General features: G+C 51.3%; 2 protein-coding genes and 1 pseudogene across 3 annotated transcripts in view; all 3 read left to right on the forward strand.

Annotated features, from left to right (window-relative positions):
- The window catches only part of LOC129818596 (LLGL scribble cell polarity complex component 2-like), a 51056-nt gene extending 34302 nt beyond the window's left edge, over window positions 1-16754 (forward strand). The window contains exons 20-27 of one of the 2 annotated variants that reach the window (XM_055874700.1): window positions 11007-11173; window positions 11308-11572; window positions 11655-11805; window positions 11934-11962; window positions 12217-12264; window positions 12535-12577; window positions 13088-13149; window positions 15100-16754. In XM_055874700.1, the coding sequence (XP_055730675.1) occupies window positions 11007-11173; window positions 11308-11572; window positions 11655-11805; window positions 11934-11962; window positions 12217-12264; window positions 12535-12577; window positions 13088-13149; window positions 15100-15104 (770 nt within the window). In that variant the 3' untranslated portion in view covers window positions 15105-16754. The remainder of the gene's footprint in view (window positions 1-11006; window positions 11174-11307; window positions 11573-11654; window positions 11806-11933; window positions 11963-12216; window positions 12265-12534; window positions 12578-13087; window positions 13150-15099) is intronic. The other variant, XM_055874783.1, reaches the window with a different exon arrangement.
- Window positions 16755-16889: 135 nt separating this feature from the next.
- On the forward strand, window positions 16890-19129 carry LOC129851524 (uncharacterized; annotated as a pseudogene).
- A 6315-nt stretch (window positions 19130-25444) lies between these two features.
- myo15b (myosin XVB) overlaps window positions 25445-27053 on the forward strand; it is a 36143-nt gene continuing 34534 nt past the window's right edge. The window contains exon 1 of the mRNA XM_055874483.1: window positions 25445-25525. The gene's annotated coding sequence lies outside the window, so the exon portion shown is untranslated. The remainder of the gene's footprint in view (window positions 25526-27053) is intronic.

Consider the following 27053-nt stretch of genomic DNA (forward strand, 5'->3'; position numbering starts at 1 on the left):
CTCCGTCGACCCTCTCCTCTCGTCCGTCTCTCTCCCTCGTGCCTCCTTCGAACCTCTCCTCTCGTCCCATCTCTCTCCCTCGTGCCTCCTTCGACCCTCTCCTCTCGTCCATCTCTCTCCCTCGTGCCTCCGACGACCCTCTCCTCTCATCCATCTCTCTACCTCGTGCCTCCTTCGACCCTCTCCTCTCGTCCATCTCTCTCCCTCGTGCCTCCTTCGAACCGCTCCTCTCGTCCATCTCTCTCCCTCGTGCCTCCTTCGAACCGCTCCTCTCGTCCATCTCTCTCCCTCGTGCCTCCGTCAACCCTCTCCTCTCGTCCATCTCTCTCCCTCGTGCCTCCGTCGACCCTCTCCTCTCGTCCATCTCTCTCGCTCGTGCCTCCTTCGACCCTCTCCTCTCGTCCATCTCTCTCCCTCGACCCTCTCCACTCGTCCATCTCTCTCCCTCGTGCCTCCTTCGACCCTCTCCTCTCGTCCATCTCTCTCCCTCGTGCCTCCTTCGTCCATCTCTCTCCCTCGACCCTCTCCTCTCGTCCATCTCTCTCCCTCGACCCTCTCCTCTCGTCCATCTCTCTCCCTCGACCCTCTCCTCTCGTCCATCTCTCTCCCTCGACCCTCTCCTCTCGTCCATCTCTCTCCCTCGACCCTCTCTTCTCGTCCATCTCTCTCCCTCGACCCTCTCCTCTCGTCCATCTCTCTCTCTCCCTCGACCCTCTCCTCTCGTCCATCTCTCTCTCTCCCTCGACCCTCTCCTCTCGTCCATCTCTCTCTCTCCCTCGACCCTCTCCTCTCGTCCATCTCTCTCTCTCCCTCGACCCTCTCCTCTCGTCCATCTCTCTCTCTCCCTCGTCCATCTCTCTCTCTCCCTCGACCCTCTCCTCTCGTCCATCTCTCTCTCTCCCTCGACCCTCTCCTCTCGTCCATCTCTCTCTCTCCCTCGACCCTCTCCTCTCGTCCATCTCTCCCTCGACCCTCTCCTCTTGTCCATCTCTCTCCCTCGACCCTCTCCTCTCGTCCATCTCTCTCCCTCGACCCTCTCCTCTCGTCCATCTCTCTCCCTCGTGCCTCCTTCGACCCTCTCCCTCGACCCTCTCCTCTCGTCCCTCCTTCGACCCTCTCCTCTCGTCCATCCCTCTCCCTCGACCCTCTCCTCTCGTCCATCTCTCTCCCTCGACCCTCTCCTCTCGTCCATCTCTCTCCCTCGTGCCTCCTTCGTCCATTTCTCTCCCTCGACCCTCTCCTCTCGTCCATCTCTCTCCCTCGTGCCTCCGTCGACCCTCTCCTCTCGTCCATCTCTCTCCCTCGTTACTCCAACGACCCTCTCCTCTCGTCCATCTCTCTCCCTCGTGCCTCCTTCGACCCTCTCCTCTCGTCCATCTCTCTCCCGCGTGCCTCCTTCGACCCTCTCCTCTCGTCCATCTCTCCCTCGTGCCTCCTTCGACCCTCTCCTCTCGTCCATCTCTCTCCCGCGTGCCTCCTTCGACCCTCTCCTCTCGTCCATCTCTCTCCCTCGTGCCTCCTTCGACCCTCTCCTCTCGTCCATCTCTCTCCCTCGACTCTCTCCTCTCGTCCATCTCTCTCTCTCGTGCCTCCTTCGACCCTCTCCTCTCGTCCATCTCTCTCCCTCGTGCCTCCGTCGACCCTCTCCTCTTGTCCATCTCTCTCCCTCGACCCTCTCCTCTCGTCCATCTCTCTCCCTCGTGCCTCCGTCGACCCTCTCCTCTCGTCCATCTCTCTCCCTCGTGCCTCCGTCGACCCTCTCCTCTCGTCCATCTCTCTCCCTCGTGACTCCGTCGACCCTCTCCTCTCGTCCATCTCTCTCCCTCGTGACTCCGTCGACCCTCTCCTCTCGTCCATATCTCTCCCTCGTGACTCTGTCGACCCTCTCCTCTCGTCCATCTCTCTCCCTCGTGACTCCGTCGACCCTCTCCTCTCGTCCATCTCTCTCCCTCGTGACTCCGTCGACCCTCTCCTCTCGTCCATCTCTCTCCCTCGTGCCTCCTTCGACCCTCTCCTCTCGTCCATCTCTCTCCCTCGACCCTCTCCTCTCGTCCATCTCTCTCCCCCGTGTCTCCGTCGACCCTCTCCTCTCGTCCATCTCTCTCCCTCGACCCTCTCCTCTCGTCCATCTCTCTCCCTCGTGACTCCGTCGACCCTCTCCTCTCGTCCATCTCTCTCCCTCGTGCCTCCTTCGAACCTCTCCTCTCGTCCCATCTCTCTCCCTCGTGCCTCCGTCGACCCTCTCCTCTCGTCCATCTCTCTCGCTCGTGCCTCCTTCGACCCTCTCCTCTCGTCCATCTCTCTCCCTCGACCCTCTCCACTCGTCCATCTCTCTCCCTCGTGCCTCCTTCGACCCTCTCCTCTCGTCCATCTCTCTCCCTCGTGCCTCCTTCGACCCTCTCCTCTCGTCCATCTCTCTCCCTCGACCCTCTCCTCTCGTCCATCTCTCTCCCTCGACCCTCTCCTCTCGTCCATCTCTCTCCCTCGACCCTCTCCTCTCGTCCATCTCTCTCCCTCGACCCTCTCCTCTCGTCCATCTCTCTCCCTCGACCCTCTCCTCTCGTCCATCTCTCTCCCTCGACCCTCTCCTCTCGTCCATCTCTCTCCCTCGTGACTCCGTCGACCCTCTCCTCTCGTCCATCTCTCTCCCTCGTGCCTCCGTCGACCCTCTCCTCTCGTCCATCTCTCTCCCGCGTGACTCCGTCGACCCTCTCCTCTCGTCCATCTCTCTCCCTCGTGCCTCCGTCGACCCTCTCCTCTCGTCCATCTCTCTCCCTCGACCCTCTCCTCTCGTCCATCTCTCTCCCTCGTGCCTCCGTCGACCCTCTCCTCTCGTCCATCTCTCGCCCTCGTGACTCCGTCGACCCTCTCCTCTCGTCCATCTCTCTCCCTCGACCCTCTCCTCTCGTCCATCTCTCTCCCTCGTGCCTCCGTCGACCCTCTCCTCTCGTCCATCTCTCTCCCTCGACCCTCTCCTCTCGTCCATCTCTCTCCCTCGTGCCTCCGTCGACCCTCTCCTCTTGTCCATCTCCCTCCCTCGACCCTCTCCTCTCGTCCATCTCTCTCCCTCGACCCTCTCCTCTCGTCCATCTCTCTCCCTCGTGACTCCGTCGACCCTCTCCTCTCGTCCATCTCTCTCCCTCGTGACTCTGTCGACCCTCTCCTCTCGTCCATCTCTCTCCCTCGTGACTCTGTCGACCCTCTCCTCTCATCCATCTCTCTCCCTCGTGACTCCGTCGACCCTCTCCTCTCGTCCATCTCTCTCCCTCGTGCCTCCGTCGACCCTCCTCTTGTCCATCTCTCTCCCTCGACCCTCTCCTCTCGTCCATCTCTCTCCCTCGTGCCTCCGTCGACCCTCTCCTCTTGTCCATCTCTCTCCCTCGACCCTCTCCTCTCGTCCATCTCTCTTCCTCGACCCTCTCCTCTCGTCCATCTCTCTCCCTCGTGCCTCCTTCGTCCATTTCTCTCCCTCGACCCTCTCCTCTCGTCCATCTCTCTCCCTCGTGCCTCCTTCGACCCTCTCCTCTCGTCCATCTCTCTCCCTCGTGCCTCCTTCGACCCTCTCCTCTCGTCCATCTCTCTCCCGCGTGCCTCCTTCGACCCTCTCCTCTCGTCCATCTCTCTCCCGCGTGCCTCCTTCGACCCTCTCCTCTCGTCCATCTCTCCCTCGTGCCTCCTTCGACCCTCTCCTCTCGTCCATCTCTCTCCCTCGTGCCTCCGTCGACCCTCTCCTCTCGTCCATCTCTCTCCCTCGTGACTCCGTCGACCCTCTCCTCTCGTCCATCTCTCTCCCTCGACCCTCTCCTCTCGTCCATCTCTCTCCCCCGTGCCTCCGTCAACCCTCTCCTCTCGTCCATCTCTCTCCCTCGACCCTCTCCTCTCGTCCATCTCTCTCCCTCGTGACTCCGTCGACCCTCTCCTCTCGTCCATCTCTCTCCCTCGTGCCTCCGTCGACCCTCTCCTCTCGTCCATCTCTCTCCCTCGACCCTCTCCTCTCGTCCATCTCTCTCCCCCGTGCCTCCGTCGACCCTCTCCTCTCGTCCATCTCTCTCCCTCGACCCTCTCCTCTCGTCCATCTCTCTCCCTCGTGACTCCGTCGACCCTCTCCTCTCGTCCATCTCTCTCCCTCGTGCCTCCTTCGAACCTCTCCTCTCGTCCCATCTCTCTCCCTCGTGCCTCCTTCGACCCTCTCCTCTCGTCCATCTCTCTCCCTCGTGCCTCCGACGACCCTCTCCTCTCATCCATCTCTCTACCTCGTGCCTCCTTCGACCCTCTCCTCTCGTCCATCTCTCTCCCTCGTGCCTCCTTCGTACCGCTCCTCTCGTCCATCTCTCTCCCTCGTGCCTCCTTCGTACCGCTCCTCTCGTTCATCTCTCTCCCTCGTGCCTCCGTCAACCCTCTCCTCTCGTCCATCTCTCTCCCTCGTGCCTCCGTCGACCCTCTCCTCTCGTCCATCTCTCTCGCTCGTGCCTCCTTCGACCCTCTCCTCTCGTCCATCTCTCTCCCTCGACCCTCTCCACTCGTCCATCTCTCTCCCTCGTGCCTCCTTCGACCCTCTCCTCTCGTCCATCTCTCTCCCTCGTGCCTCCTTCGACCCTCTCCTCTCGTCCATCTCTCTCCCTCGACCCTCTCCTCTCGTCCATCTCTCTCCCTCGACCCTCTCCTCTCGTCCATCTCTCTCCCTCGACCCTTTCCTCTCGTCCATCTCTCTCCCTCGACCCTCTCCTCTCGTCCATCTCTCTCCCTCGTGACTCCGTCGACCCTCTCCTCTCGTCCATCTCTCTCCCTCGTGACTCCGTCGACCCTCTCCTCTCGTCCATCTCTCTCCCTCGTGCCTCCGTCGACCCTCTCCTCTCGTCCATCTCTCTCCCTCGTGACTCCGTCGACCCTCTCCTCTCGTCCATCTCTCTCCCTCGTGCCTCCGTCGACCCTCTCCTCTCGTCCATCTCTCTCCCGCGTGACTCCGTCGACCCTCTCCTCTCGTCCATCTCTCTCCCTCGTGACTCCGTCGACCCTCTCCTCTCGTCCATCTCTCTCCCTCGTGACTCCGTCGACCCTCTCCTCTCGTCCATCTCTCTCCCTTGTGCCTCCGTCGACCCTCTCCTCTCGTCCATCTCTCTCCCTCGTGCCTCCGTCGACCCTCTCCTCTCGTCCATCTCTCTCCCTCGTGCCTCCGTCGACCCTCTCCTCTCGTCCATCTCTCCCTCGTGCCTCCTTCGACCCTCTCCTCTCGTCCATCTCTCTCCCTCGTGACTCCGTCAACCCTCTCCTCTCGTCCATCTCTCTCCCTCGACCCTCTCCTCTCGTCCATCTCTCTCCCTCGTGCCTCCGTCGACCCTCTCCTCTCGTCCATCTCTCTCCCTCGACCCTCTCCTCTCGTCCATCTCTCTCCCTCGTGCCTCCGTCGACCCTCTCCTCTTGTCCATCTCTCTCCCTCGACCTTCTCCTCTCGTCCATCTCTCTCCCTCGACCCTCTCCTCTCGTCCATCTCTCTCCCTCGTGCCTCCTTCGACCCTCTCCTCTCGTCCCTCCTTCGACCCTCTCCCTCGACCCTCTCCTCTCGTCCATCCCTCTCCTTCGACCCTCTCCTCTCGTCCATCTCTCTCCCTCGACCCTCTCCTCTCGTCCATCTTTTTCCCTCTCCCTCGACCCTCCTCTCGTCCATCTCTCTCCCTCGTGCCTCCGTCGACCCTCTCCTCTCGTCCTTCTCTCTCCCTCGTGCCTCCGTCGACCCTCTCCTCTCGTCCATCTCTCTCCCTCGTGACTCCGTCGACCCTCTCCTCTCGTCCATCTCTCTCCCTCGTGACTCCGTCGACCCTCTCCTCTCGTCCATCTCTCTCCCTCGTGACTCTGTCGACCCTCTCCTCTCGTCCATCTCTCTCCCTCGTGACTCCGTCGACCCTCTCCTCTCGTCCATCTCTCTCCCTCGTGACTCCGTCAACCCTCTCCTCTCGTCCATCTCTCTCCCTCGTGCCTCCGTCGACCCTCTCCTCTTGTCCATCTCTCTCCCTCGACCCTCTCCTCTCGTCCATCTCTCTCCCTCGACCCTCTCCTCTCGTCCATCTCTCTCCCTCGACCCTCTCCTCTCGTCCATCTCTCTCCCTCGACCCTCTCCTCTCGTCCATCTCTTTCCCTCGACCCTCTCCTCTCGTCCATCTCTCTCCCTCGACCCTCTCCTCTCGTCCATCTCTCTCCCTAGTGCCTCCGTCGACCCTCTCCTCTTGTCCATCTCTCTCCCTCGACCCTCTCCTCTCGTCCATCTCTCTCCCTCGACCCTCTCCTCTCGTCCATCTCTCTCCCTCGACCCTCTCCTCTCGTCCATCTCTCTCCCTCGACCCTCTCCTCTCGTCCATCTCTCTCCCTCGACCCTCTCCTCTCGTCCATCTCTCTCCCTCGACCCTCTCCTCTCGTCCATCTCTCTCCCTCGACCCTCTCCTCTCGTCCATCTCTCTCCCTCGACCCTCTCCTCTCGTCCATCTCTCTCCCTCGACCCTCTCCTCTCGTCCATCTCTCTCCCTCGACCCTCTCCTCTCGTCCATCTCTCTCCCTCGACCCTCTCCTCTCGTCCATCTCTCTCCCTCGACCCTCTCCTCTCGTCCATCTCTCTCCCTCGACCCTCTCCTCTCGTCCATCTCTCTCCCTCGACCCTCTCCTCTCGTCCATCTCTCTCCCGCGTGCCTCCGTCGACCCTCTCCTCTCGTCCATCTCTCTCCCGTCGACCCTCTCCTCTCGTCCATCTCTCTCCCTCGTGCCTCCGTCGACCCTCTCCTCTCGTCCATCTCTCTCCCTCGTGCCTCCGTCGACCCTCTCCTCTCGTCCATCTCTCTCCCTCGTGCCTCCGTCGACCCTCTCCTCTCGTCCATCTCTCTCCCTCGACCCTCTCCTCTCGTCCATCTCTCTCCCTCGACCCTCTCCTCTCGTCCATCTCTCTCCCTCGTGCCTCCTTCGACCCTCTCCCTCGACCCTCTCCTCTCGTCCCTCCTTCGACCCTCTCCCTCGACCCTCTCCTCTCGTCCATCCCTCTCCCTCGACCCTCTCCTCTCGTCCATCTCTCTCCCTCGACCCTCTCCTCTCGTCCATCTTTTTCCCTCTCCCTCGACCCTCTCCTCTCGTCCATCTCTCTCCCTCGTGCCTCCGTCGACCCTCTCCTCTCGTCCATCTCTCTCCCTCGTACCTCCGTCGACACTCTCCTCTCGTCCATCTCTCTCCCTCGTGACTCCGTCGACCCTCTCCTCTCGTCCATTTCTCTCCCTCGTGACTCCGTCGACCCTCTCCTCTCGTCCATCTCTCTCCCTCGTGACTCCGTCGACCCTCTCCTCTCGTCCATCTCTCTCCCTCGTGACTCCGTCGACCCTCTCCTCTCGTCCATCTCTCTCCCTCGTGCCTCCGTCGACCCTCTCCTCTTGTCCATCTCTCTCCCTCTACCCTCTCCTCTCGTCCATCTCTCTCCCTCGTGCCTCCGTCGACCCTCTCCTCTTGTCCATCTCTCTCCCTCGACCCTCTCCTCTCGTCCATCTCTCTTCCTCGACCCTCTCCTCTCGTCCATCTCTCTCCCTCGTGCCTCCTTCGTCCATTTCTCTCCCTCGACCCTCTCCTCTCGTCCATCTCTCTCCCTCGTGCCTCCTTCGACCCTCTCCTCTCGTCCATCTCTCTCCCTCGTGCCTCCTTCGACCCTCTCCTCTCGTCCATCTCTCTCCCTCGTGCCTCCGTCGACCCTCTCCTCTCGTCCATCTCTCTCCCTCGACCCTCTCCTCTCGTCCATCTCTCTCCCTCGTGCCTCCGTCGACCCTCTCCTCTCGTCCATCTCTCTCCCTCGTGACTCCGTCGACCCTCTCCTCTCGTCCATCTCTCTCCCTCGACCCTCTCCTCTCGTCCATCTCTCTCCCTCGTGCCTCCGTCGACCCTCTCCTCTCGTCCATCTCTCTCCCTCGACCCTCTCCTCTCGTCCATCTCTCTCCCTCGTGCCTCCGTCGACCCTCTCCTCTTGTCCATCTCTCTCCCTCGACCCTCTCCTCTCGTCCATCTCTCTCCCTCGACCCTCTCCTCTCGTCCATCTCTCTCCCTCGTGCCTCCTTCGACCCTCTCCCTCGACCATCTCCTCTCGTCCCTCCTTCGACCCTCTCCCTCGACCCTCTCCTCTCGTCCATCCCTCTCCCTCGACCCTCTCCTCTCGTCCATCGCTCTCCCTCGACCCTCTCCTCTCGTCCATCTCTCTCCCTCGTGCCTCCTTCGTCCATTTCTCTCCCTCAACCCTCTCCTCTCGTCCATCTCTCTCCCTCGTGCCTCCGTCGACCCTCTCCTCTCGTCCATCTCTCTTCCTCGTGCCTCCGTCGACCCTCTCCTCTCGTCCATCTCTCTCCCTCGTGACTCCGTCCACCCTCTCCTCTCGTCCATCTCTCTCCCTCGTGACTCCGTCGACCCTCTCCTCTCGTCCATCTCTCTCCCTCGTGCCTCCTTCGTCCATCTCTCTTCCTCGACCCTCTCCTCTCGTCCATCTCTCTCCCTCGTGCCTCCTTCGTCCATTTCTCTCCCTCGACCCTCTCCTCTCGTCCATCTCTCTCCCTCGTGCCTCCTTCGACCCTCTCCTCTCGTCCATCTCTCTCCCTCGTGCCTCCTTCGACCCTCTCCTCTCGTCCATCTCTCTCCCTCGTGCATCCGTCGACCCTCTCCTCTCGTCCATCTCTCTCCCTCGTGCCTCCGTCGACCCTCTCCTCTCGTCCATCTCTCTCCCTCGTGCCTCCGTCGACCCTCTCCTCTCGTCCATCTCTCTCCCTCGTGACTCCGTCGACCCTCTCCTCTCGTCCATCTCTCTCCCTCGTCCCTCTCCTCTCGTCCATCTCTCTCCCTCGTGCCTCCGTCGACCCTCTCCTCTCGTCCATCTCTCTCCCTCGTGCCTCCGTCGACCCTCTCCTCTCGTCCATCTCTCTCCCTCGTGACTCCGTCGACCCTCTCCTCTCGTCCATCTCTCTCCCTCGACCCTCTCCTCTCGTCCATCTCTCTCCCTCGTGCCTCCGTCGACCCTCTCCTCTCGTCCATCTCTCTCCCTCGACCCTCTCCTCTCGTCCATCTCTCTCCCTCGTGCCTCCGTCGACCATCTCCTCTTGTCCATCTCTCTCCCTCGACCCTCTCCTCTCGTCCATCTCTCTCCCTCGACCCTCTCCTCTCGTCCATCTCTCTCCCTCGTGCCTCCTTCGACCCTCTCCCTCGACCCTCTCCTCTCGTCCCTCCTTCGACCCTCTCCCTCGACCCTCTCCTCTCGTCCATCCCTCTCCCTCGACCCTCTCCTCTCGTCCATCGCTCTCCCTCGACCCTCTCCTCTCGTCCATCTTTTTCCCTCTCCCTCGACCCTCTCCTCTCGTCCATCTCTCTCCCTCGTGCCTCCGTCGACCCTCTCCTCTCGTCCATCTCTCTCCCTCGTGCCTCCGTCGACCCTCTCCTCTCGTCCATCTCTCTCCCTCGTGCCTCCGTCGACCCTCTCCTCTTGTCCATCTCTCTCCCTCGACCCTCTCCTCTCGTCCATCTCTCTTCCTCGACCCTCTCCTCTCGTCCATCTCTCTCCCTCGTGCCTCCGTCGACCCTCTCCTCTCGTCCATCTCTCTCCCTCGTGCCTCCTTCGTCCATTTCTCTCCCTCGACCCTCTCCTCTCGTCCATCTCTCTCCCTCGTGCCTCCTTCGACCCTCTCCTCTCGTCCATCTCTCTCCCTCGTGCCTCCTTCGTCCATTTCTCTCCCTCGACCCTCTCCTCTCGTCCATCTCTCTCCCTCGTGCCTCCTTCGACCCTCTCCTCTCGTCCATCTCTCTCCCTCGTGACTCCGTCGACCCTCTCCTCTCGTCCATCTCTCTCCCTCGTGACTCCGTCGACCCTCTCCTCTCGTCCATCTCTCTCCCTCGTGACTCCGTCGACCCTCTCCTCTCGTCCAACTCTCTCCCTCGTGCCTCCTTCGACCCTCTCCTCTCGTCCATCTCTCTCCCGCGTGCCTCCTTCGACCCTCTCCTCTCGTCCATCTCTCCCTCGTGCCTCCTTCGACCCTCTCCTCTCGTCCATCTCTCTCCCGCGTGCCTCCTTCGACCCTCTCCTCTCGTCCATCTCTCTCCCTCGTGCCTCCTTCGACCCTCTCCTCTCGTCCATCTCTCTCCCTCGACTCTCTCCTCTCGTCCATCTCTCTCTCTCGTGCCTCCTTCGACCCTCCTCTCGTCCATCTCTCTCCCTCGTGCCTCCGTCGACCCTCTCCTCTTGTCCATCTCTCTCCCTCGACCCTCTCCTCTCGTCCATCTCTCTCCCTCGACCCTCTCCTCTCGTCCATCTCTCTCCCTCGACCCTCTCCTCTCGTCCATCTCTCTCCCTCGACCCTCTCCTCTCGTCCATCTCTCTCCCTCGTGCCTCCTTCGTCCATCTCTCTCCCTCGTGCCTCCTTCGTCCATCTCTCTCCCTCGTGCCTCCTTCGACCCTCTCCTCTCGTCCATCTCTCTCCCTCGTGCCTCCTTCGTCCATCTCTCTCCCTCGTGCCTCCTTCGACCCTCTCCTCTCGTCCATCTCTCTCCCTCGACCCTCTCCTCTCGTCCATCTCTCTCCCTCGTGCCTCCTTCGACCCTCTCTCTCCCTCGTGCCTCCTTCGACCCTCTCTCTCCCTCGTGCCTCCGTCGACCCTCTCCTCTCGTCCATCTCTCTCCCTCGTGCCTCCTTCGTCCATCTCTCTCCCTCGTGCCTCCTTCGACCCTCTCCTCTCGTCCATCTCTCTCCCTCGACCCTCTTCTCTCGTCCATCTCTCTCCCTCGTGCCTCCGTCGACCCTCTCCTCTCGTCCATCTCTCTCCCTCGACCCTCTCCTCTCGTCCATCTCTCTCCCTCGTGCCTCCTTCGACCCTCTCCTCTCGTCCATCTCTCTCCCTCGTGCCTCCTTCGACCCTCTCGTCCATCTCTCTCCCTCGTGCCTCCTTCGACCCTCTCGTCCATCTCTCTCCCGCGTGCCTCCTTCGACCCTCTCCTCTCGTCCATCTCTCTCTCAGCTAAGGAGATCCAGCTGATGCACCGTGCTCCAGTAGTGGGCATCGTGGTGTTGGACGGCCACGGTTCCCCTCTGCCTGAGCCCCTGGAGGTGGCACACGACCTGGCCCGCTCAGCTGACATGCAGGGCTGCCACCAGCTACTGGTCATATCCGAGGAACAGTTTAAGGTGAGAACACACACACATCTTACCCACTCACACTCATCTGATGGGGAGACTTTATTTGGTCACAGGTTGAGAAAGAACCGTGGAATGTTTTGTCCTCCAAGACTGTTAGATGAATATGTAATGTCTGTTTCAAGGTGTTCACCCTGCCCAAGGTGAGCGCTAAGATGAAGTTAAAGCTCACCGCCATCGATGGTTCGCGCGTGCGCAGGGTGGGCGTGGCCTGGTTCGGCAGCAGCCGCTCGGAGGACTATGGTGAGAGCGGCCTCACCGTCCTGACCAATCAGGGAGACCTCCACGTGGTGTCGTTGCCGGGGGTGAAATTGCAGGTCCAGTACCCCTGTATCCGCAGAGAGGACGTCAGCGGCATCGCATCCTGTGTCTTCACCAAACACGGACAGGGTAGGACGAGAGAGAGACAACCACACATTTGACCTCACAAGCATTTTCCGTTTCATGTGTTCAGCTTCTTTCTCCTCTCCAGGCTTCTACCTGATCTCTCCGTCTGAGTTTGAGCGTTTCTCTCTGTCCGCTCGCTGTGTGGTGGAGCCCAGGTCTCTCGTGGAGGTGCCCTCCCAGACACCCAGCACCACCCTGCCTCGGGCGCAGCCTGACGGGCCGTCTGTGGAGCACAGGTACGCTCCCACTGCTTCTCTTTAGTGGTATTACCTATCGTCTTTTGGAAGCAGTGTTTTCTGACTGACTTTTTCCCTCAACTAACCTTTTCACTTTTTCCTGAACTGTGTTTTTTCTGTCTTTCCAGAAATTCCACGCGGGACACCGATGACGTGGGTAAGATGTAAACAACTACAGTATAATGTTAGCTGTAGTTATGTCACTAGTACTGCATCGCGCATGTGTCTGTGCCTAACAGTAGGAAGGGTTCCGTTAGGCTGTCAGCCTGTCTGTTCTGTGTGTTGATCAGCTTGCTGCATGTGTGTTTAAGATGACAGTTTGTACACACCCACACACACACACACACACACACACTGGTTGTCGATCTGCGTGTCTTGATGTGCTGACTGCGTGGTGCTGTTTGTTTACAGAGGGCTCTGCTAGACGTGTGATGGAGCATGCTTTGCTGAATGACGAGAGTGAGTAGCCTGCAGAACATAACCGTAACCAACAGCAATGTTTTAGGATGTGATCACTGCGGGGGATTGAACCAGCAACCTTCATGTGTGCTACTGCCTTGATCTCACCGGCTGAGCCGCATTCAAGTGTGTCGACTTTAACTGTCAGCGCTGTCTGTTACATAGCAACCCACGACCACCCTACCGCACGTTTCATCATAACCAACTTAACTCATGGCAACTGTCAATCGTCATTGTGTGTCTGTGGTCTGACCTGTTTGTTCCTTACAGCGGTGCTTCAGGAGATCCAGAAATCTCTAGAAGGATACCAGCCGTGAGTATTCGTCCCGAAAGCCAAGTGTTCATGACAAGCCGTTACATTTTACATTGACAGTACCAGTCAAAAGTTTTACAACTCCTAATCATTCCAGGGTTTTTATTTTTATTTTGACTATTTTCTACATTGTAGAATAATAGTGAAGACATCGAAACTATGAAATAACACATATGGAATCATGTTGTAACCAAAAAAGTGCTAAACAAATCATAATATATTTGAGATTCTTCAAGGTGGCCACCGTTTGCCTCTGACAGCTTTGTAGGTTTACAAACTTTTGACTGGTACTGTACATTTGAGTCATTTAGCAGATGCTCTTATCCAGAGCGACTTACAGGAGCATTTAGGATTTAAGTGCTTTTCTCAAGGGCACAGACAGATCTTTCATCAAGTCAGCTCAGAGATTCGAACCAGCGACCTTTAGGTTACTGGCCCAAAGCTCTAAAGTGCTAGGCTAGCTGCTCCTTCCAATGTGTTTTTGTTGGTACTCATTTGTGTTTGCTACAGGACGTTCCTGGAGAACAATGTGAAGAGTGCTCTCGCTGGAGGGAAGGTGCTGACCAATGGAGGTGAGTTTGATATGATCAGTAAAAAAACGGGTTCAAATATTATAATATTTTCTGCCCGTGTTATACAGCTATGTCAGTCCTCTAATACAGGACTAGTAAAGCAGTGTTACAGACAGCTATGTCAGTCCTCTAATACAGGACTAGTAAAGCAGTGTTACAGACAGCTATGTCAGTCCTCTAATACAGGACTAGTAAAGGCCCAGTGTTACAGACTGCTATATCAGTCCTCTAATACAGGACTAGTAAAGGCCCAGTGTTACAGACTGCTATATCAGTCCTCTAATACAGGACTAGTAAAAGCCCAGTGTTACAGACTGCTGTGTCAGTCCTCTAATACAGGACTAGTAAAGGCCCAGTGTTACAGACTGCTATATCAGTCCTCTAATACAGGACTAGTAAAGGCCCAGTGTTACAGACTGCTGTGTCAGTCCTCTAATACAGGACTAGTTAAGGTCCAGTGTTACAGACTGCTATATCAGTCCTCTAATACAGGACTAGTAAAAGCCCAGTGTTACAGACTGCTGTGTCAGTCCTCTAATACAGGACTAGTTAAGGTCCAGTGTTACAGACTGCTGTCAGTCCTCTAATAAAGGTCCAGTGCAGTACTTTAGTGAGCATTTTGAATGTATATTTTATAGTGACCTCACTGTGAACCTGGCCCCGGGGCCTCGACTGTGACAGACCCACTAGAATAACAGTCCATTTAAATGAATGTAGCCAGCCTACAGTGGGAGGGAGTTTATGAAAACGTCATCTCTCATTGACAGACACTAAACATAACTAAGCATCTGACCAAATGACGCAAGCTTTTAGTTCTGGGTTAACCGATATGAATGAAAACGTGACCAGACAGAGATCACATGAAAGCTGCAATACTTGTCCCAGTCTGCAGAAAGGAAGACCATTTAATCACACCTAGAACTATACCGAACAAGAATATCAACGCAACAGTTAAGCTTTTACTGAGTTACAGTTCATTTAAAGGACATCAGTCACTTGAAATAAATAAATTAGACCCTAATCTATGGATTTCACATGACTGGGCAGGGGCACAGCTTATAGGTGGGCCTTGGTGGGCCGGCCTAATCAGAATTTGTTTTCCCCCACAAACGGGCTTTATTGCTTACAGAAATACTCCTTAGTTTCATCAGCTGTCTGGGTGGTTGGTCTCAGATGATCCCGCAGGGTAAGAAACCAGATGTGAAGGTCCTGGGTTGGCGTGGTTACTCGTGGTCTGTGGTTACGAGGCCGGTTGGACATACTGCCAAATTCTCTAAAACGACTTTGAAGCTGCTCAGGGTAGAGAAATTAACGTTCAATTCTCTAGCAACATTTCTGGTGGACATTCCTGCAGTCAGCATGCCAATTGCACATTCCCACAAGACATCTGTGGCATTGTGTTGTGTGACAACTGCACATTTTAGTGGCTTTTTATTGTCCATCACAAGGTGCACCTGTGTAATCATCATGCTGTTTAATCAGCTTGTTCATATGCCACACCTGTCAGGTGGATGGATTATCTTGGCAAAGGAGAAATACTGACTAACAGGGATGTTAACAAATTTGTGCACAGAATTTTAATGAAAAGGGCTTATTTTGCATATGGAACAATTCTAGGATATTTTATTTGTGCTCATGAAACATGGGACCAACACTTTATAAATTGCGTTTATATTTCAGTATATTTTCAATTTCCTAGGTTAAGTGCATGGGAGTGTATTTTAGTCGATGTATTTTAGTTATTTTTTAAATTTTTCCAAGTATTTCCAAATGCACAAAAATATTCAGCCAATGAATGCCTACTTTGAATTTTTGGACCCTGGTCTCGATCAGTATAATCAATATCACAATGGTGATGATGATGAATATTGTTATGACGATGGCATTGACCCTGTTCATTTGTTTTGCTCATCTCTTGTTCTCTCTCTCATCTCTCCTCTCTTCTCTCAGACTGAGCCAGTCCTTCCTGGCCATGAGACATCATGGAGTCTGCCTAGCAAACTACGCCAACACTACTAATACTGCCACTACTGACCCCTGAACCATGACCCCTAGCCCCCAGAGACTGAAACCTCACCCCTAACCCAAAAAGACTCACTGACTGTGTCCCAAATTGCACTCTATTCCCCAAGTAGTGCACTGCTTTTTACCAAGCCCATATAGGGCGAGTGGTGTAGTGTATGAGGACTAGGGTGTGATTTGAGCCCATATAGAGAGAAGAGCGATGGAGAGGGGGTCCACCGGCTGTGCCTAGAGACCAACCACTGTAATACCCTCCTACACTTGGTACCTCTACACCTGCAACACAGTGGTCATGATATGGTCATTCAGCTGACACGCTTGTCCAAAGCCAATCACAGTTCACACACCTTCACATACAAGCCATAATTGCATTTAACACACCCTACTCGCTCACCCACCCATTCTCTCCTCACCCCGACCCCAGTCACGGCCTTCCGACCTTCAGCCTTTTACCATTTGAACCCAAGCTGACCTGTGGAACTCTGTTTCGTCCAATCCCAACCCTGCCTCGGCACGTCCTCGCTTGCCTTCGTCTCCTAGAGAGAGACACGGTTGGAGACGGGGAGATATAGGGAGGAAGAATGGACTTGTTTTTATTCATATTTTATTTGTGATTTCATTTGACCTGTGATTTTAGTATTTTTGTTTTGATTCGACCTACAATCTAGATGGATGGGGGGGGGGGGGGGGGGGCTGTACAAGAAAACAACACGGATGTTTAAAAAGTGACCTGTTTGACATGGTAGTTTGTTGCTAATGCTGACAAGACATTGTTTGGGCCGAGAGAGAGAAACACTGAGTATCTGTGGAATCGGAACAGTTCATTTTAAACCAGACCTAATCCTAGAACGTCAGCCTGCCAGTCAGAAAAAGAGCCCGTGTCCACAAAGCCTCTGAATACGAGTGATGATCAGTTTAGGTTTATAAGATTATATTGACAGATCTTAGATCAGCATTCCTTGTGTATACGGGCCCTGTTCCTGCTTTAGCCAACCTCAGAAACTGATCTGACTACCAGACTAGTCGTGCAAGACCACTGTGGCGTAAATGTCCCCCCCCCAAACGTTTTTTTTTTGCTAACTGACCTCCCTCCTTGCCTCCCCTACCGTCCGCTCATTAAGGTGTAATAACCAGTTATAAGTTATAACCTGTCGTAGGTACTTGTCCACTACCGTGTAGCACACAATGGGAAGGGGAACAACTTTCTATGAGGGTTTTACATTTTTATCATCTTAAATGGCTTTGTTTTGAACACAGCATTGAATAATGTAATTTAGGAATGTAATTTTAAGATATTGTAGTCAAATGTTTAATATATATATATATATGTACTATATGATGATTCTAGGCCTGCAGTTGGGCCTGTTTTGTTAATGGGGGTTGGCTGCTATAGTCGGATCTTACAAGGAAATATTTTGGTACTGTTTCTACGAAATGCTGGGTATTTTAGCATTTTTATGGTCTCTAGAATATATTTTTGTAGTGAATGGTCGAGTATAAGAACCCTAATTTTTGGATTGCTAACTTTCACACTACATAATGTCCTGCTGGAAAATGAATACAAGTTATTTTTTTTCACAAGAGTTCTGTCTGTTCCTTTCTATGAAGTTGGACTTTATTGACTGCTTGATTGAACATTAGAGTTGCTGTATCAAGCCTTGCTCTGACTCTCTTCCCCTCAATCGGCACATTCACAACACGGTATTGATCTGATGGCCATGGCCTGGGGGTATACCCTGAGCCTGGTGAGTTTGGTGCTGGCCATGGCCTGGGGGTATACCCTGAGCCTGGTGAGTTTGGTGCTGGCCATGGCCTGGGGGTATACCCTGAGCCTGGTGAGTTTGGTGCTGGCCATGGCCTGGGGGTATACCCTGAGCCTGGTGAGTTTGGTGCTGGCCATGGCCTGGGGGTATACCCTGAGCCTGGTGAGTTTGGTGCTGGCCATGGCCTGGGGGTATACCCTGAGCCTGGTGAGTTTGGTGCTGGCCGGTGAAGTGGAGAAAGTAGGGATCGGTTGTCATACAAGCACAGCCAAGAGTTTTTTAATGATCAACTATTGACCAGCACTGATTGGCTGGTCCACCATCGCTTTGCTGAAACGTAACATCTATAAGGACTGCCTTCAAAGAACATACCGTTCACTCTCTAATGGTGGTGGAAGGGAGAATGTATAGTTAGCTCAAACGTGACAGAAAGCATCTTGGCCCATATAAACTATAATGTTCTGCCAGAATGTGCTGTTTAGAGCATATTTGTTTACTCATGTAGCCAATCAAATGCTGTTTTATAATGTTGACACAGTTACCTGCTCCATAAGTAAAACATTTTCAGCATGTTTTGTAGATGCGATATAATGCTCTTCAACTGGAAAAAAAAGGTGATGTGAATTTACTGTGAAGAAGAGGCGGAGGAAAAGGAAGCAAGAAATAGGAGAGCTTAGTCTGTGCATTCCAGAGCACAGAGGATATCTCTTTCCAAGAGAAGGCACTACTCTTTCATTCTATCCATCCCTATGTCTCTCCCTTGTCTGTCATCACCTATTGTCAATCTCTACACACCTGTTCTCACCGTTCCACTTCCTCGTTCACCAGCGACACCTGAATACCTATAGAGGGGGCACATCATTTAGGTCCATCTACAGCTAGTGTGACTTCAAGCTGAGATCAAACATAACCACGCAGGGTGTTTTTATTTTTTTGCAATGTTATAAATTATTATTAAAATGTTTGACATACCCGAATAACAAAAACCTGAAATAATTTTTGTCTTTGGTAGTTAATCGTAGCAAGTCTTATGTTGTGTGCTAATACACTACACAGTACAGGAACTATGATGGTACTTTTGTGATCCTGTAGCTAATGGGTTCAGTAGCTAAACTTGATCTAACCTATGGCCTGTGTGTCAAGTGGTGCTCAGGGTGTCAAAGGTCAAACTCTGTCCTAATGCTGACTGACTCTGGTTGACCTGGTGCACTTGTCTATTAAGTTATCTATCTAAACATTTATGTAATAAAGCTGTTTTGTGGGTTAACTCAATCAGATTTGCTGGGCCTGGATCCCCACTCAGTTTGACAACCCAGCAGGGGTCTGAAATCCAAGATGACTGACAAACCTGTGACAATAGAAACCCATTAAATTAGAGAGAAAGGGAAACTGAAAGCCAGTGGAGCAGAGGAAGGAGCCCAGACTCTGAAAGGTGACAGACAACGATGCTTCTTCCCCAGTGGAGACACAGGAGGATGAGGCTACCTCGGCTACATCCAAAGGCCCTAAAGTCCCATCACGGATGATGCTGCTGAAAGCAAAAAGAAAAGACCTCAAAGCCTGTCTGGCAAAGGAGAACAGGAACGAGCGAAAGGAGAAACAATATGGCGAAGGAAACATTGGCCTGAACAGGAAAAACATTGGCCCGGTCCTGGGCAGAGTCAAGATGGCGTCTGTTAAATACAGGACCAGTAAGCTGCTGGCAAAGCCTAGAGAGGAAGCAGCTACAGCCAGGTCTACAGATGCAGTCTCAGCCAAACCCACGGACCGTCTCATCGCTTGTAGGAAAGGCATGTTGACTCTACGAAATGTCTCGGGCTGGATCAGGGGGAAGACACCCAAAGGGTTCAACCTGGGTAGTAAACTGAGCAGTGGCCCAGGCCATTGGTGTCTCCCACTGGCTCACTCTCCAAGCCATCAAGCAGAGGGAGGAAGCCACCTGCTCAAACACAGGATGACCATGTGTGTGGCTAGTAATACCAGCCTGGCCAGCAAGAAGAGCAGAGTCTCTGGATCCCCACTCCACCTTCCCTCCAGCCACCATCGTGCTCCCCAGAATAAACAAGCTGGGCTTGGACATGGGCAAGGCCAATGGAATCCTGCCAACACAACCAGCCCAGCCAGTACAGCCTGCTGGAACCAGACCTCACCCTCAAGTGTTAAAGGTTACAGATGATTAATGAATTTGATTGTTTAATTTTTATCATGATAATGGCTCACAGGAAACCTCTCAGCCTGGTTATGTATACGGCTCACTCAGTTATCAAGAGAAAGCCATTATCACAATGTAGCAATTATCGTGATCATAGCAGATATATTACCATGATACAAAACCCCACCACCGTCCCAGCCTGCCCTACCCTCGGGATACCCTCCTGCCCTAACAAATAGTGGAGAAGCTGACCAAGTGGACAGTGGATGGGGACCAGGCCAGGATGGGAGAGGAGTCTGGGGTAACCTGCTCAGGACATGCTCGAGAGCCGCCTCAACAAAACAGGGATTAGAAACAACTGCCACCCATTATTTAACACCCAATATATATACAAACAATTGCTTGCTTACCCTGACAAAGACACTGTTGTTAAATGATGGGAGGAAAATTCATAATTTGAAAAGCCTTTATTTTCTTTGCATTTCCATGTAAATAACCGGAAGAGCAAACCGGTGAAGTCCCTGTAACTTCTAATGTTACGAGCCTACCAGACAAGCTAAATTACTTCTATGCTTGCTACGAGGCAAGCAACACTGAAGCATGCATGAGAGCATCAGCTGTTCCAGACGACTGTGTGATCACGCTCTCTGTAGCCGATGTAAGATCTTTAAACCAGTCAACATTCACAAGACTGCAGGGCCAGATATATTACAAGGATGTGTACTCCGAGCATGCGCTGACCAACTGGCAAGTGTTTTCACTGATATTTTCGTCCCTGACCGAGTCTGTAATACCAACTTGTTTCAAGCACACCACCATAGTCCCTGTGCCAAAGAACAACAAGGTAACCTGCCTAAATGACTACCGACCCGTAGCACTCATGTCTGTAGCCATGAAGTGCTTTGAAAGGCTGGTCATGGCTCAAATCAACACCATTATCCCAGAAACCCTAGACCCACTCCAATTTGCATACCGCCCTAGGAGATCCACAGATGATGCAATCTCTATTAGAGGTCGACGAATTATGATTTTTGGTGGACAGCACCGTGGGCATAGTGGAGCTCTACGGTAATGTGCTAAATAAAATACATCAGGCAAATTCATAAGGGGGGAAAAATACATTTCGATGGGAGCCAATAGTTCACAATGATAGAGCCTCTTTCTGTCCACAACATCAATCCATTGCTGTTGTAGCCTTGTCATCATGCAATAATGAATACCCATATTTAGTTATCAACTATGATCATGGTCACAGATCTATCGCAATTGCCTATCCGCTATTATTAATATTCGTTAGATGTAGTAACTGTCGCTTGGGATCAGGCTACAGGTAATAAAACAAACACTTGCAAATGTTTTTTAACAAGCAAATATTCAGTTCATATCTATATCGTTAATATTATCAGGCGATTTAAAGGGTCGTTCAAAATTGAACTAAGCAAGCCGCAAAATCGTCCAGTTTATATCTGAAAACAAATCAATGGCTGCTATAACTTTCTAAGAAAATAAAAAAACATGGCAATAGTTTAAATCACAATCAGTAACATAGACCCAATGCTATTGAAATGACAATCAAATCCCGCAGGTAATCCAATTTATAACGGTCTGTTGTCTTAACATCTGACATATAATACCGACACAATTAACCAGAAAATAGCCTGAAAGTCCAGTCAAGTGTTTCTTAACAGAGATTTCCACATGCGCAAACGGGATCTATCATAGCAGCCAAACAAATGAAATCGACATCCATTGACTCAAAACCAGATCTTGCGCCTTGTAATAAAAGCAGGTAATTTTTTTTCATGCTATATATTTCTATTACTTTACTACGTCACAGTAGCTCCACAAAGATAATTAGTTTGATGCAAACCCTAATTTGGCTTTGTATGACGTATACATTACTTCGAGATTCCATCTTAATTCACTGTAACTGTATGGGAAAAGGATTTATTAAAATACATATAGCAACTCATCTCTTACTGCAAAAAAATAAAATTTTCAGGCATTAAGGGCAGTTTCTCTAAATGTATTACCTGGATGGAAAAAATCCCACAAGTATTTAGACAGTCATATAATGCTTCAACCTTATATCAAATGATCCATAAACGGAACCAACTCGGAAAAAACTTGTATTAACTGTTTTCCCACCAGACATACGTCTATGTCTGGGTGCGCAAGTTAGTATATTATTCATAATTTAGTTCCATCATTACTACATCAAATCTCTAGTAATCGATTTTACACACATACAATTTGTCACATTCCCACATTTTCACAGAATCCATACATTACTTTAGAATCTTAGGTACTCATATTAATGAATGACTCCATGTGCATTTTCAACGACTCCCCCTTGCTTCACGGCAGCTCTGCAAACACTCCCAGCAGAATCCATCAACTGTAGACTTCCAGAATTATAGACTTGCCCCTACCCCGTGATATTCTGTGATGGGCAGTGATGGGGACGGAACCCCAGGATAACGCTATATATCGAAACGTATTACCCAAATTTAAATTACACATTTCAATGTATTATTCTGCTCATTTCTGTATGTTATTATAGAAACTTCAGATGAACACTTATTTGTACACTCACACACACAACTCTCATATCACATTCACACACACATAGGAACACAATCACACAGGGGAATGAGGCAGACGAGGAAAACCGGTTAGCGCTGTTTTGAGATTTTAGAGAGCTAAACATTTGTCTCGGTGAAGCTCAATTTATGAATGTAATTAAATAAAATGTTTTGTTGTAAATGAGGTAAACAGGCATGCCCTGGGTTACTATTGGTAGATGTCGTTGTGAGAATTTTGATCTTTATGGAACTTCACCTGAAGTAGAGGTTAGGGAATACTGTACTCTGGTCCCTCGTTCAATGAGTTTCGCCAAGCCGATTGCACTCACGCTCTGGTCCTTCACTCCACACCACCTCACCAGATCCTACAGTGATCAAAATCAGTACCACGGAGCTGAAATTTTGGTCGCCCACTGTGCGGCCCCCAAAGAAATGCCACCCCACACCATGACTGACCCACCGCCAAACCGGTCATGCTGGAGGATGTTGCAGGCAGCAGAACGTTCTCCACGTCGTCTCCAGACTCTGTCACGTCTGTCACATGTGCTCAGTATGAACCTGCTTTCATCTGTGAAGAGCACAGGGCGCCAGTGGCAAATTTGCCAATCTTGGTGTTCTCTGGCAAATGCCAAACGTCCTGCACAGTGTTGGGCTGTAAGCACAACCCCCACCTGTGGACGTCGGGCCCTCATACCACCCTCATGGAGTCTGTTTCTGACCGTTTGAGCAGACACATGCACATTTGTGGCCTGCTGGAGGTCATTTTGCAGGGCTCTGGCAGGGCTCCTCCTGATCCTCCTTGCACAAAGGCGGAGGTAGCGGTCCTGCTGGTGGGTTGTTGCCCTCCTACGGCCTCCTCCACATCTCCTGATGTACTGGCCTGTCTCCTGGTAGTGCCTCCATGCTCTGGACACTACGCTGACAGACACAGCAAACCTTCTTGCCACAGCTCGCATTGATGTGCCATCCTGGATGAGCTGCACTACCTGAGCCACTTGTGTGGGTTTTAGATTCCGTCTCATGCTACCACTAGAGTGAAAGCACCGCCAGCATTCAAAAGTGACCAAAACATCAGCCAGGAAGCATAGGAACTGAGAAGTGGTCTGTGGTCACCACCTGCAGAACCACTCCTTTATTGGGGGTGTCTTGCTAATTGCCTATAATTTCCACCTGTTGTCTATTCCATTTGCACAACATCATGTGAAATTTATTGTCAATCAGTGTTGCTTCCTAAGTGGACAGTTTGATTTCACAGAAGTGTGATTGACTTGGAGTTACATTGTGTTGTTTAAGTGTTCCCTTTATTGTTTTGAGCAGTGTATATATTATTTTCTTGACCCTACTGATTAAATTAACCAATATCACCTCTCCTTCGATGCTATGTTCGGAGGTTGTATCCACCCTCCCCGTCTTCCTGTTGGATCCTTAGGCAGGTCTCAGTCTGCTCCTCCTCAGGAGTGCAGCTTCCCTGTGGTCTCAATTTGGAGCCTTCTGTGCACAGTTTTACCCAGGTCCTCAGGAACGGTCAGCGGGTGGAGTTACACCTCCTGGCAAGCTCGCCAAGAATGTGGTAGAAATTCTACCCTTATTAATCAATAATGAGGAGAGGCAAAATGAACAATCAATCAAGGTATTACTTTTATTAAAATACTTATTATGAGGAGGCTGGTTATAACAAGGAGGCTGGTCGCCCCTCCCCCGCAGGTGGTTGAGTGAGAGCCCCCTGAGTGGAGTTAGCTTCTGGGTTATATACTATCTCAGGATAGGTCAGGATTGGTGCAACTTCAGATATGACGTACAATGGTTCCAAACCCCAACCCCACACATCCTGTGCCAGATCTTGGGCCCAAAATACAAATAACTTGTTTTGTTCAGCACTAAGAAGTTAGGACATTTGTTGTCACTTAGTTTCCACCTTGAACTAGGGGAGAGAACAATCTCCCCCTAGGAGGAGGTGACTGAAGCACAGACACTGTGGAGACAAGTGATTGGTTCCCCATTACTCACGTCATCCCTTCACATGGTTTGCAATAAAGACAACACAGTTCACATATGGAAACAATGTTTCACCATTGGTGTATTAAAATGAGAGTTAAGGTGATGTCACCTTGTCCCTTAATAATGAATCCAAGTGTTTGACATGGGAAAGGGGACCAGTAACTTTATCATCAAGCTTTATCAATGTAGAAGAAACGGTCCTTTTTCATACCTGGGCAGCTGCCACTATCCAGTGGAACATCAGAGGGTTCATCTGCAGACACACCTGTCCTTCACTCAGTTCTGGGCTGCTCTGATGATCACCAGGAACACTAGCAAGAGATGACAGTGAAGGGTAAGATACACACGCACGTGTACACACATACACACACATACACACCCGTACACACACGCATACAGGAAATAATCGGCTGATATGGTATTACATGTTGGTGTTCATTACTCATGTTTATATTCACCTCTGTCATGGCTGAGTCAATAGGCCTGGTTCATTTTCATCCCAAAGAGACTTTGAATTCTGAGCAATTTAGTTGATTGTGTGAGAGCTTCAGTATTAGAATGAGTTCAAGTCTTTGTGTTGACAGAGTAAGTGTTTGTGGTTTTGAAATTCATATCTTTGTGTTTGGGGAGTGTGTGTCCCTAACGTTGATCCGTAGGTTACGTGAGGTACGATACAGTTACTTCCTGTTTAGAGAGAATCCTGTAAATTCAATTGGAGTGTTCTATTTTCCATGGTTATTAAACTAGCATGTTATGAGGTTGGGAGTAACTTTATTTATGTGTAAATACATTTATATTAGGGTGAATCCCTACTGTTTCAGAGAATATTTATTGACCAAGTGGTCCCCTCAGTAACTTACCTGGCAAGAACGGGTGACTGTTTATGAATGTAGTTGTAGGAAATGTATGTTTTTGATCCTATATTTGATCTATGAGAAGAAAGGCATCAGGAGTGAATTGAAGTGAATGTGTAACCAGGTAGCCTGCTGTTCCCTCTCTGCATCACTGCCAGGTACATTCTAAAAAAAATAATGGGTTAAAAACAAACCGATTTGGGTTATTTGGTAACCCAGCGTTGGGTAAATATTAGATAGAACACGTGCTGTTTTTGTTTTTGAGTCTGGGTTGCTTGATTCATTCCACATGTTGGGTTATTGGAATCAGTTCGGTGGTTTTATTCCCTTTCATGCTGGGTTGACTTATCCTTTTCAAGTTTGTACAGTGCAAATTAAAATGCTCCTTTAATATTTTTCCACATGACATATTCTTAAACTAAATTAATAACGTTACTATTTACATATTGTAACAAGTGGCATCTATCCCAAAATTACGATATGCTCTGAAGCTCTTAAGGGACTTATACACTAGTAAAGCCACAAACGTGATAAGAACAGAACAGAATAACCAGAATTATATTTTCTATCACGGGTGGCCAAAAATAATGTCCTAAAAGCCACACCCCTTCTAAACTACAGCTCCAATCTTCTGATCTGACCCGCTGGGTCACACATCATCAACAACCCAACCCGGTTATTTTTAAAGAAAACAACCCTAACTAAGTGACACAATGCCTGCAACATTTTTTTTATAGTGTAATGTGATGTAAACAGGTCGTGGTCACCTAAATATTTCAGTCACCTCCTGTCCTCGTCCAATTTACCTACACTTACCACCTATCTTCTTTCCATACCCATTCTCTCTTTGTTCCGTGTTCCTCATACACACGCACACACACACTCACACACACTTACTGTCTTGGACTTTAACCCATATTACTGAAATAAGAGGCTGTGGCATCTCTCCTTCCGCTTGCCAGTTCTGCCTCCCTCTCCGGACTAATACAGGATTATTAACAGGTAGGTATTGCTTCTTTTATCAATAGGCTTTTTAATACTGTATCTTCAGTTCAGGGCTGTATTGACATTTTGAGAGTTTAGAGGAAGAAGAGAGAGATGGAGGGAGAGGGTGAAAGAGTGACAGGAAGTAAGAGAGAGGAATACTATGGACAATGTATAGGTTTTGCTTGCTGTTAAGGTGGATGATTTGTTGGTCATCTCGTCTTCTCCCTTTATTTTTCTCTTATCTATGGTTGTTCATTTCATTTTTCTCCATGTGTAACGGATATGAAATGGCTAGCTAGTTAGCGGGTACATGCTAATAGCGTTTCAATCGGTTACGTCACTTGGTCTGAGACTTGAAGTAGGGTTTCCCCTTGCTCTGCAAGGGCCGTGGCCTTTGTGGAGCGATGGGTAACAATGCTTCGTGGGCGACCGTTGTTGATGTGTGCAGAGGGTCCCTGGTTCGCGCCCGTGTCGGGGCGAGGGGATGGTTTAAAGTTGTACTGTTACATTGATGCTGTTGACCCGGATCACTGGTTGCTGCGGAAAAGGAGGAGGTCGAAAGGGGGGTGAGTGTAACGGATGTGAAATGGCTAGCTAGTTAGCGGGTACGCGCTAATAGCGTTTCAATCGGTTACGTCACTTGCTCTGAGACCTGAAGTAGGGGTTCCCCTTGCTCTGCAAGGGCCGCAGCCTTTGTGGAGTGATGGGTAACGACGCTTCGTGGGTGACTGTTGTTGATGTGTTCAGAGGGTCCCTGGTTCGAGCCCGGGTATGGGCGAGGGGACGGACTAAAGTTTTACTGTTACACATATTTTGAGCGGTTTAGTTTACTTTCCTTTCGCTTCCCCTTTGGGTGCTGGTTATTGAATTACTCTCATTGGGTGTTATTGTTTTATGGGACTTGGACTATGGACGCTGTTGTCATGATGACAGTCCAGGGAGAAAGAAAGAGAGGCTATCGATCACCTGGTAGAGCTGGTGTGAACACTTAGTACCATGTACAGTGCCTTCAGAAAGTATTCACACCCCTTGACTTATTTCACATTTTATTGTTACAGCCTGAATTCAAAATGGAATAAATATATGTTTTTTTTCTCACCCATCTACACACAATACCCCATAATGGCAAAGTGAAAACGTGTTCTAATACATTTTTCCCATCGAAGTCAAAACTGTAACTAGGCCACCCAGAAACATTCAATGTCGTCTTGCAAAGCAACTCCAGTGTATATTTGTCAATGAACAATTACCCTGCCCACACCCCAATGGACATTCATTTTGATCATTGTCACAGTTGTAAATATGTATATGTTATTATAATTCTGTATTTATTATCACACCTGTATTGTTGGTGCTTGGAGCTTAAGTATTTTACTGCATCTGTAACCCTGTGCATGTCACTAAATATACATCCAATCGTTATGGGTAGGTTAGATGACAAGCATACCCATAACGGGCCTCCCGGGTGGCGCAGTGGTCTAGGGCACTGCATCGCAGTGCTAACTGCGCCACCAGAGTCTCTGGGTTCGCGCCCAGGCTCTGT

Source organism: Salvelinus fontinalis, chromosome 1 (assembly GCF_029448725.1).
Source record: "Salvelinus fontinalis isolate EN_2023a chromosome 1, ASM2944872v1, whole genome shotgun sequence".
Taxonomy (NCBI): Eukaryota; Metazoa; Chordata; class Actinopteri; order Salmoniformes; family Salmonidae; genus Salvelinus; species Salvelinus fontinalis.